Source organism: Tachysurus fulvidraco, chromosome 11 (assembly GCF_022655615.1).
Source record: "Tachysurus fulvidraco isolate hzauxx_2018 chromosome 11, HZAU_PFXX_2.0, whole genome shotgun sequence".
NCBI classification, from domain to species: Eukaryota; Metazoa; Chordata; class Actinopteri; order Siluriformes; family Bagridae; genus Tachysurus; species Tachysurus fulvidraco.
The window spans coordinates 8,767,114-8,779,370 of record NC_062528.1 but is presented as its reverse complement, the minus strand read 5'-3'; the positions used below and the strand labels follow the sequence as shown (position 1 = coordinate 8,779,370).

General features: G+C 42.4%; 1 protein-coding gene across 1 annotated transcript in view; it reads right to left on the bottom strand.

Moving 5' to 3' along the window:
- The window catches only part of cbl (Cbl proto-oncogene, E3 ubiquitin protein ligase), a 46,656-nt gene that overhangs the window by 12,262 nt on the left and 22,137 nt on the right, over positions 1-12,257 (bottom strand). Inside the window, exons 3-6 of the mRNA XM_027173998.2 lie at positions 7,189-7,335; positions 6,926-7,082; positions 1,693-1,814; positions 153-290 (exon numbers count right to left, since the gene is read on the bottom strand). Of these exons, the coding sequence (XP_027029799.1) occupies positions 153-290; positions 1,693-1,814; positions 6,926-7,082; positions 7,189-7,335 (564 nt within the window). The remainder of the gene's footprint in view (positions 1-152; positions 291-1,692; positions 1,815-6,925; positions 7,083-7,188; positions 7,336-12,257) is intronic.

The window sequence follows — 12,257 nt, the reverse complement described above, 5'->3', positions numbered from 1 at the left end:
TGCAGTGATGTTTATTGTCAAGCTAATTAAGACATCCGAACAAAATGAACAGCAATGATGCATATACTGCATGGTACAGTACAGTAGGAAGCAAAACCATCAAGCCTAGCACAACAGTAATGTGTTAAAGCAGGATATAAAAAAACACTTACAATCCTTCCCGGAAGCCATCGATAAGAGCCTGGAAGAGAGGCTTATTATGGGGAATGGTTTGCAGGATGTTCCCATCTGCAGTCACGTAGCCAATGGCCCACTGGCCCAGACGTGTGCAACTCAGCCTGAAAATGTAGCTATAGTGCAGAGCAGAGAAGATCAGACATGTCAGCATATTAAAGCTGTAATGGCAACCTTTGAACACATCATTTTCAAAGCAAAAGGTTTGTGTACAAAAAAGAAATTCATTAATGAAATTAAATAATACACGGCTGAATTTGCCCCAGGGTGTACTACTGTGGCAGTTGGGGTGAGGTCAGGAAACGGATGTGTAGGATGGCAAGAGTCACAGAGAATGAGCCGGTAAAGAACGAGTGTCAACACCTGTGTGTGATCTGTGCAAGACTATTTATGTCCACTTCCTCCCACAGTGGGCACTAAAGAGGGAGAGCGGTGATTCAGAGTGGAATGAGCCGCTGCATCCTTGTCTGTGAATACAACCCTGATAGGACTGTGTACGTGTGCATGGGTTTTATTTTTTGCTTTATCCGAATCAGGGATTTACATTGGAGCAGAATGTTTTATTTATTTATTTATTTTTATAACATGGAAGATTTAAATTCTCACCCCGGTGAATCTTATCCAGTCTTTTTTCCCCTCTGGCTGTAACAAGCCTTAGTTACCCGGATCAGGGTAGTGTATTCATAAGCAAAAGTAACAAGTACAATAAAGGCTTTGGCTATTTTCCCTTTAATGATGCAGAAGCTTTAAATAGGTTTTTTTTTTAATGCTGTGTCAGCATCAGGGACTATTTTCAAGGCAAGTGTGAGGTAGGTAAATCAGGGTATTCTGTGTATTATTATACTGTGTACTATTATAATAACAAAAAAATCATAACTTTTCTACCGTGTCAACAACAACATCAGCAGCTATATAATGTTCACTTTAATATTCAATAAAACCTGTAGGATTTTTACCTGGAGAGACATTTACTAAGATTTCTAAATGCACATTTTCTGTGCAAGAAGAGCAGGACAGTGTGTGATTACATGCTTAACTTTTTATGCTCTAGGTTTGTCAGGTTTCAGATGGAATACCTCTGAAAAAGACTGTATGAAGCTATAAAAACATATACAGTACTCGTTAATGAATATGCAACAAATCGGTGTGACATCATGAGTCTTACAATACATCTATTGATCTCGGGTACCAAGCTGTTCTGCGATCCGCCGGGAGCACGAGGTCTTCTGACCGAACGTGAATCGTCCCAGTGTGCCACTGTTCTGTGCGAAAATGGTTACGAGTGATTATCTAAGCCTGTTTGTGTAATGAATGGTCATTTGGATGAGACCATGGCTGCGTGTGAATATATAGGGGCCATCTTATTCCAAAAGGACAATGCGTGGTTGCCCTATTGTTGTCACGGGCTGTTGCGTAGGAAGCCCAAAAAGGTTATGATGATACAGTAAGTGTGGATAAGAGTGTCATTGTTTTCTTCTGTAGACATGTAGGTGGTAAGGATTGTCATGGGCGTCCTACCTGCCAGGCTTGTGGATGAACTTCTGCAGGCGAGCTTTGACCTCGTCGTAAGTGAGAAAAGCCATGTATCCCGGGTGAGTCACCGCAAGGCTGTTCCAGTTCCGCAGCAGAGACGACCACGGCTACACACACACACACACACAACACACACACACACACACACAAGGTCAGGATCGGCACTGAGCACAGTGAGAGAGCCGGTAATGAGAATGAGTCATTCTGTACAGCAGGTCTGCCAGTTAGTCTGCTAAAAACCCTCGGGTCTATGTTAACAAATACAGACTGTAACAGCAGGACATTTAAATGGAGGAGAATGAATGGGAATGAATTTAATGAATATGAGAGCATAGGTGAGAAGCCAAGCAGATGGAATCCTTCCCGGACGCATCAACAAGTGGGCTGAAACAATGAGCTTTCCCCCCCCTCCCAACCTCTTCTAAAACAACAGAGCTGAACACCTCAGTGTTCGTACAGTCGAAAATAAGCAGAGGCTGAACTGAATAGTACCTGTTTTATATAGATACAGACAAGCTGCACTAAACTGGAGCTAAACAAAGTTAAATGTTTGAAAGGCAGCAGTCAATTTGTATATTTAATGGATTACTGAATACACAACCTAACACGTGTAATGATTGATATTTTGATCTTAAGTAACATTAAGTTACGCAACGTGACAAGTGAAAACATTTCAGCAAAATGTTGCTCTAAAGATTTCAACACCACCTTCAGAAAGTCCCCCAGGACAAAATAACAGCACAAGTGGATTTTTTTTGTCTGATGAATAACAAATCGAGAAAACACTTGTAGAGTTGCAAAAGAGCTCATTATCTTGTTGGTGCAATCTATGGCCAGCTTTTACCCTCCTGACAGACAGAGCCAGAGTTTGGTCTAAAATATCCTGGTACTGATACCATATATCTTATGAGCCTAGAACAACTAGTCATACCAAAAAAAAAAAAACAAAAACAACAAATACCCAAATCAATACATTTGCTGGTGGAGGCTTCTGTGAATTCAGTCCTCTTTTCATGCAGAACCTGGTTTACTGACTTTACAATGTAAGTTTTTTTTTTTTTTAATGTTTTGTAGATTCCTCTCAGATCTTCTTGCAAACATTTTGTTGATAGAGAGATTGTGTATAACGATATATTGAAATAAAACAACTAAAATCCTGTGTAAATAACATTATGAATCGCTCACTGTCCTCTTTACTGTGTGGGCTCCAAATGCCCGTGGTCCTAAGCTACAGCCCTTGGAACTCTTGATGGCGTTTTAACATCCATTTGTCTCATTTGCATTCACACCCCATATTTAATTTTAAACATGGTAAGTGATGTGTGCAACCTCAAATGAACAACATATGGTCAAAGACAAATATACAGTTCCCTTTTTGAAGTATTTTGAAAGTTAACGATGATTTAACAAAATTTAAAACATGATTCAAGAAAGTTCGCCAACTGCATGGAAGATGGATTAGATATAAAGTACTTAATATTGTGTCAGTGCAAACACATTTTCAGGGACTTTCCCAGATGCACTAGAATTGTTAAAGTAATCAGATGAAAGCACAGCCATGACTTTAGGCAGAAGGATTCAAGAGCGATTTGTATGTGCTGCCTGTTGGCTGGCGTTTAAATGTGTCTGAAGCTGACACGAGGACAAAATATGGAGGAGGAACAAAAACAGGATTTAAATGAAAGCATTCTGGGTATGTCATTGTAGATTTTGACCAGTGAATGGTGCCATCACAAAATTTGTTGCATCGCCTCAGATCATGATTCTGAAGTCGTTGCTCAGATGCAGCCTCACTTCCTGTTTGGTGGCTTTTCGGTCATATTCGTTGGCACGTTATGGGCAAACTGTTTGCAGTATTCAAAAGTCTTTGAATTGTTTTTGTGAGGCTTACTCTATAAATGGCAGGTGATTCAACTGGTGATGAATCAACAAAATATTAGAAGTAGCAAAAGAACAGCTTTTGAAAAAATAGGGAGCCTTCACACTTTTGGTGCTTGGTCCCCTAATTAGCACCACAGTTCAGATATTACTGTCTCTCATTCTTACATTACACAAGTTCATAGATTTTTTTTTTTTTAAATGACAAGATATACATAAAAACACAAATTCGGTGTTGAACGAGGCAGGCTTTGTGCACAAATCTAACCTGCAAGTCCTCAGAGTTTTAAGACTGATAGTATTCTAACATCAGATAAAAGCAATCGAAGATTGAAGAATAGAAGGACTTGAATAGAGATAAAGCAGCATTCGGAAGACCTGGACATGCTCTTCCATCAAACAGGTTTATTCCGAAGCAGAAAAAGGATGGCCTTACTGTGAAGTGCTTCATCAAAAAGCAAACAAGCCCTCTGTAAACAGTCTGCCTATTTCTGGCAAATAGCAAGGCCAAATAAAGTGTGCAGTTCCCATGAACTTAATGGCATATACTGACTTTATATTCTAAGTAGGGTTGGGTGTCTGTAAGGAAATCATTTCAGAGCATTTGTGCCACCAAACCTACTCAAAAGAAAAGCTACAGATTTCTAAACATTTGAAATATAAAAGCACCTTTTATGGTTTTAATAAGCCAAATCCTGCACTGTGAAACCACTGACCTGAATCACAGCAGATTTAACAGACCACTCCTTCATCCCAAATTAGCGCCGATGCAGATGGATGAGGGGAAAGCAGCTTAATTAAAGGGTGGATATGATATGTAATGATAGGCTGCCGCACCGTGAGCTCTCTGTGATGTCCGCTTTAGAGTACTCAGGGTAATGAGTCGATTACTTACACAGGAACACTGGCTACTAAATGCTGCTCAATGAGCAATTGTGCTGCCGCGGTACAGCAGGAAACCGACAGAACAATAGACGTCAATGATACTGTTAACAGAACAAGGACAAGCTTAAAAATATTTGCGAAAAATTGCACAGAATTCCCAACACCATTGTTACATTTTTTGGTAGTTTTTGCATTGTTCATTTCATAGAGGAAGACAACCATCCTGAGAAAGAAAGAAGTGTGTCGTAGGTGTACTATAATACCAAATGTATGTAGACACCTGATCATGTGGTTCTTCGCCAATCTGTTACCACAAAGTTGGAAGCACACGGTTATAAATGATGCCTACTTAGGGTGAAGCTTTCGATTTCCCTTCACTGGAACTAGACCCAGCAATACTCTTGTGCCTGAATGAACACATCTCCTCAGTCGTACTGCAAAATCTAGTGAAATTGTGAGTGCTGAGATATACCCTTATCTATGTCTTAAGTACCATCAGGTCACTTAGCACTGCTGGTTCTGAAAGTCGGTGAGATATGGCGAGGTGAGATCATGTAGTAAACGAGAGGAAGTTCATACTAAATTGTGTGTGAAACAGGTTGTGAGCGTAACTGTTAGAGTAAGTAAGTGGTATTGAACTGAATTTTAAATACGATTTAAATCTAGAATTTTTTTTTTTTTTTTTTTACCGGAAATGCCAACAGAGGGAATTACAAAAAAGACAGAGAGGACAAGGAAATGCCTTCTCTTGTTATAAACTAACATTTAAACACAAACACTATTTGTTAATGTTTTTACTCCAAACAGAGTTTTCAGGCTGATGTTATTCCCAGTCTGTGACCTAGTGAACCAGTATCAATTAGGGGTGGCACGGTACATGAAAAAACACCCGAACCGTTCGTTTCGCGTCGTGTGCGCGTCGCACAGTTCGACGTATGCGCAATGTAGCCCTGTGCTCAGTTTCGCCTCAGACAGTTTTGCGCGAACATACATATAGACAGTAAATGTTTAGTAAGGAGTGCTGCAGAAATGGCAAGTGGAAGAGATAGTGAAGGCTGCCCGGAGTTGGCGGATGTGAACATTTTGGATTTCATGTTACTTACTATGACAACGGAAATAAAACTGTAAATAAAACAGTAGATAGAACTGTGACTGTGTGCAAGCATTGTGCAAAATGCATTTAATATGCTAATGGCAACACTTCTAATATGACAGTTCATTTGAGAAGACATCACACCAATGTGTCGATAAGCACAAACAGGAGAGAGCCGGTTAGGAAACAACATTTTATAGCGATTTTGATAGAGCAACTTTAATCTCTAGTTTCCAAATACTGCAATTTAATTTCAAGTGAAAGAAATGTATCCTCACTCTCAGGGAATAGAAGCATCGTTTATACTGGTTTTTTGTTAAGATGGTTAAACTTATGCTTGGCTTTATGATTATGGCCTTTGCTATTGTTATAGTTATTGTTATTACATTATATATTTATATTTAGAATATTTTGACTTGTTTAAAAGACAGCTTGTAAGAGTTCCTCTCTTTTTCTTTACATTTCTTTTGTAAGAGCTACACTGAAGTTGGCATTTTGATAAATGCAAGTTAATTTCAGTTTTTGTGTGCTAAAAAGGGACAAGTTCCCATAGAGATAATAATACACATTTTCCTTTTTTTTTGGCAAATAAACGAAAAGCATGTCATCATCAATGTCTTTTCTCTTGCTGTATCAAAATCTCACCTAGCTTTTTCTCAGAGATGGTCCCGATAAAGTGCTTAAAGTCAAGTCAAATTCAGTTAGTGCATGATTACATTACAAAAATGTTAATACTGTATCCTAAATTGTGGATAATTAAGCTAATAAACTATATACCAAATGCTGAAAGAAATGCTGGATTGAAGTGTTCAAGATTAAAAGAAAAAATAACAACAAGAACCGATAAGAACCGAAAACTGTGACCCTAAAAGCGTGATACGAACCGAACTGTGGGTTTTGTGAACCGTGCCGCCCCTAGTATCAATGTATTTATAGATAACTTCAAAGTGCTTCCGCAAGTCTCTCTGGATAAGGATATCTGCTTGAATGCCATAAAATGTAAATGCACCATAATTTGAGCATGAGGTTATGAAAGCAATGCTGTTGAGCTGCTACACTTTCATGAACAAGGAAACGTTTATATGGGGTTCAAATGGTGTCAACATTTATAGAGACCGCAAAAGTTTGTGATCGGGTAAAAGCTGTATATTAGTCCTTGGTGTAGAGTAAACACGTTGTCATTGTGAAATTCAAGCAGCTTCCTGCAGTTTACAGTTATTAGAAACACACACTAGACACACACACTAGACACACAGTCATGTGCTCACGTGAAAAATAGCCATTGTTAAACCTCTGATATCAGAAACAATAGCAGAGACACAGTGCATGTTTGGCAGGAGTTACAGAGCTGAGCAAGCGCACCTGAAAAAGCCTGGTGAAGATGTCAAACTCAAACACAGAGATGTAGTCGTTGCAGGTGAGGTCGATTGTGGACTTGAGGGCCATGGCCTCCAAGCCAGAGCTGATTGGGTGAAACTCGTGCAGAGCTTGCCGGAAGACCTTCCACTGCACGATAGTCCTGCACAGATCAGGGCAGCACACCGGAAATATGGTCAGATGACCGTCATGTTGTTCCTTTATATCACACAATAAACTGATGATCTTTCAGCACAAACAACACTCACTTGTCTCCAAAGGATCTTCTCCAGAATTCTGCTGCATCAGCCTTCGTGATCCTGAAATTGTCCCCTTGGAACAGACCGTTGGGAAAGATGGCTTTCAGCTCAGCCAGCATGTGACTGAAGATTAGCGATAGTTTGGTCAGGTTTCGCCTGAAAGAAAAGCAAACAAAAGAATCAGTTACAATAAAAAAAAAACACACAATCAGACATTAAAGAAATTTATATATATATATATATATATATATATATATATATATATATATATATATTTAGGATGGCGTGTGATATCGGGGATAAGCTCTGAACTCTCCAGGAATGACAGTTTTAGCCTATCATGCCAATAAGTATATAGTTTATGATAGATATAAAGGAGTGTGTTTGTGCGTGCGTACGTGTGTGTGCAAGATGTTCAGTGATGGACTGATGGCCCATCCAGGGTGTAACACACTCCCAGTGTGATCAGGACCAAAGGGTAGTGAAGACGAATGAATGGGAATATTTTATTGATCGCTGAGGCAGGTGGAAGAATGTCCGCTCGAGAATAATAAGCAGCTCACGAGTAAGTAGGGAAGGAGGTGAAATGCTATGGCTGATGCTGTTGGCCCTGGGCACAAGGCAAAGCGAGGCAAGGCAAGGCAGGGAATCCGGCCAGGAGAAAAAGAGGAGGGGTTGAGTTGGGGGGTGTTGAAGCCATGATTTAAAGGCCAGCACAGTGAGGGATTGTGCAAGCACGCCAGTCTGGAGAATTGACATGCACAACAGTGTGCGAGTGTGGGGTAAGTCTGCAGCTGCCTCCAAACAAGACTAGCTCAAGTCCCTTACGTTTATATCCCAACCACAACCTCTTTTACCGCTACACCACACACACACACACACACACACACACACACACACACACACCCTCTACTAGACCTCCACGCCACACTAGCACACAACCTTTCCTTTACCTCTACACCACACACACACACAACCTCTTGTTTACCTCTACACCACACACAACCTTTCCTTTACCTCTACACCACACACAACCTCTCGTTTACCTCTACACCACACTCACACACCGTCTACTTGACCTCCACACCACACTCACACACAACCTCTCGTTTACCTCTATACCACAGATCCCGTCTACTTGACCTCCACACCACACTCGCACACAACCTCTCCTTTACCTCTATATACCACAGATCCCCTCTCCTTTACCTCTACACCAAACAAACCCTCTCCTTCACTCACACACACCCTCTCCTTTACCTCTACACCACACTCACTCACACACACACCCTCTCCTTTACCTCTACACCACACTCACTCACACACACACCCTCTCCTTTACCTCTACACCACACTCACTCACACACACACCCTCTCCTTTACCTCTACACCACACTCACTCACACACACACCCTCTCCTTTACCTCCACACCACACTCACACACCCTCTCCTTTACCTCCACACCACACTCACACACCCTCTCCTTTACCTCCACACCACACTCACATACACCCTCTCCTTTACCTCCACACCACACTCACACACCCTCTCCTTTACCTCCACACCACACTCACATACACCCTCTCCTTTACCTCTACACCACACTCACATACACCCTCTCCTTTACCTCTACACCACACTCACATACACCCTCTCCTTTACCTCTACACCACACTCACATACACCCTCTCCTTTACCTCTACACCACACTCACCCTCTCCTTTACCTCTACACCACACTCACACACACACCCTCTCCTTTACCTCTACACCACACTCACACACACACCCTCTCCTTTACCTCTACACCACACTCACATACACCCTCTCCTTTACCTCTACACCACACTCACACACACACCCCCTCTCATTTACCTCCACGCCACACACAGACACACACACAGCTTCTCCTTTAACTCCATGCCACACACCCCCCCTCTCCTTTACCTCAACACCACACACACCTCTCCTTTATCTCCACGCCACACACAGACACACACACAGCCCCTCTCCTTCCACGCCCCACACACACACAGCCTCTCCTTTACCTCCACGCCACACAGACACACAGCCTCTCCTTTACCTCCACGCCACACACACAGCCTCTCCTTTACCTCCACCACACACACACACACACGCACACACACCTTCTCCTTTACCTCCACGCCACACACAGCCTCTCCTTTACCTCCATGCCACACACACAGCCTCTCCTTTACCTCCATGCCACACACAGCCTCTCCTTTACCTCCACACCAGACACACACCCAGCCTCTCCTTTACCTCCACACCACACACACACCCAGCCTCTCCTTTACCTCCACGCCACACACACACCCAGCCTCTCCTTTACCTCCACGCCACACACACACAGCCAGCCTCTCCTTTACCTCCACGCCACACACACACACACAGCCTCTCCTTTACCTCCACGCCACACACACACACACAGCCTCTCCTTTACCTCCACGCCACACACACACACACAGCCTCTCCTTTACCTCCACGCCACACACACACACACAGCCTCTCCTTTACCTCCACGCCACACACACACACACAGCCTCTCCTTTACCTCCACGCCACACACACACACACAGCCTCTCCTTTACCTCCACGCCACACACACACACACAGCCTCTCCTTTACCTCTACACCACACTCACATACACCCTCTCCTTTACCTCTACACCACACTCACAGCCTCTCCTTTACCTCCACGCCACACACACAGCCTCTCCTTTACCTCCACGCCACACACACACACAGCCTCTCCTTTACCTCCACGCCACACACACACACAGCCTCTCCTTTACCTCCACGCCACACACACACACACAGCCTCTCCTTTACCTCCACGCCACACACACACACACAGCCTCTCCTTTACCTCCACGCCACACACACACAGCCTCTCCTTTACCTCCACGCCACACACACACAGCCTCTCCTTTACCTCCACGCCACACACACACACAGCCTCTCCTTTACCTCCACGCCACACACACACAGCCTCTCCTTTACCTCCACGCCACACACACACACAGCCTCTCCTTTACCTCCACGCCACACACACACACAGCCTCTCCTTTACCTCCACGCCACACACACACAGCCTCTCCTTTACCTCCACGCCACACACACACACAGCCTCTCCTTTACCTCCACGCCACACACACAAGATTTATGAAAGTTACAGATTGAAAGGAAACTGAGGATATTTCTTGTTCTCCTTAAGATTCCAGATGTCATTCATCTGCACACACCCTCCATTCTCCTGCTGTTCTCAGCTTTTCCATGAACTGATTAATCTTCCGTCCCCTAGCAATGTGTAAGTGCAAAGGACGTTGCCTTTAGAGGCGACGGTGGGATTTGAGCGTCTATCTGCAAAAGAATATATTAAAGAAATAAATCAAAGAGAGCTAACACACTACAACCCTCTGAAAGCCAATTCGCACCAAATCATTAGAAAAAAGCGGAGAGCGAGAAAAAAAGGTGGCAATGTGTTGCCCTAAATGGGGAACAGCTGTGCTGCATTTCCAATCAGGCGTGAGGATGTGAATATGTGGTGGAAAAAATAGAAACCCGCTGAATGCTGCTGACATAAAACATTAACAAATGCAGCCCCAAGGGAATGAACTGTAAGGCTAGAAATAAGTCATAAAACGTGATGTGCTGGTGGAGAACCATCAATGAGGCCAAGTTGCTTTACATTACTCCTCTTACACCACAGCAACTTGGCAGCACGAACAATTTTAGTTAGACTAATGTACAACACTCCCTTTTTATCCATTATAGTTAAATTTAATATCGGTGCAAAAAAAAATGTCTTCAATCCCACACTCTGACCTCAAAGACTTAATCGACCGTTATATGTTAGAGAAATGGCAAACAGAATGGGAAGGAAACTTAAATAACTTTTTTTTTTTTACATAAACCATGTAAACAAAGTGGTGTACACGAGTTGTGTTGCAGGTCACACCAGACTGACCCATGGGAATTTACTCAAAGCACCAAAATGGCAATAATTTAACACTCCCTTGACGGTAATGACAGAAATACCTGAACGATATAGAAATGCTGGAGCTACATAAAGTTATTTACAAAGTTGACACCCCCGGCTCTTATTTATAGTATTGTGTTGCTTTCTTAAGCATCAGTGAACGTTTGCTCCTTCAGCAATAGTTTATATTGTACGAGCCACTCAGTTGTCCTCGGTGTGAAAAGATAGATCTGACAACCAATAGCTGCTTCTGGAAAGCAGCTCAATGTGAGACCAGTTTAAATGCAAAGGACAGACAATGGATCTGAACTCTTACAAAACAAAAACAACAGTCGCTGGTCCTCCAGGTAACAACATGGTGTTGAAATTCAACATCTGAATTTCTGTCAATTTAGTTATTATTCTGTGTTGCAGCTGCACTAACTTCTACTCCACTGCTTCTCTTTTTCTACCCATCCCGAGGGTAGAATTGTACACAATTACCAGACTGTATATTTATAACACCACCCTCTAGTGTCACCCAAATAGGACGAGGTTCTCTTTTGGGTCTGGTTCCTCTCAAAGATTCTTCCTCTTCCATGCAGGGGAGTTTTTCCTCACCACAGCCACCTCAGGCTTGTTCATGGGGTTAAATACAAAAATATTTAAATACAAGTCTAATATTAATCTCGAATTTTTGTTTTATATTAATCTTCGCATAATATCACATTTATATGTATTCTGTTTCTTATGTTCTGTAAAGCTAAAGCTTTTAGACAACGTCTATTGTTAAAAACACAACACAAATTATTTGGGAGCATCTGTCATGTGAAACGGATAATTTTTCATCCCTCGTGATCCCGCATTCATTTAAAAACTAAAAAATTGAGATTGACCTCAACAGTTTATCTATACTTTTGAGAAACTTCATCCTCTCTAACTGCTCTTAAACGTTCAGATCTGGAGCCGTTCCCATGGGGCTCTGGTGGAGCTTGTTTGTTTAAATGGCTGGGGTATCAGGGCCGAATGCTATATGAAGCCCCGTCCCTTTCTCTGGGACTCCTGCCAGCACTTTTCACTGTGAATCTCCCTCTTT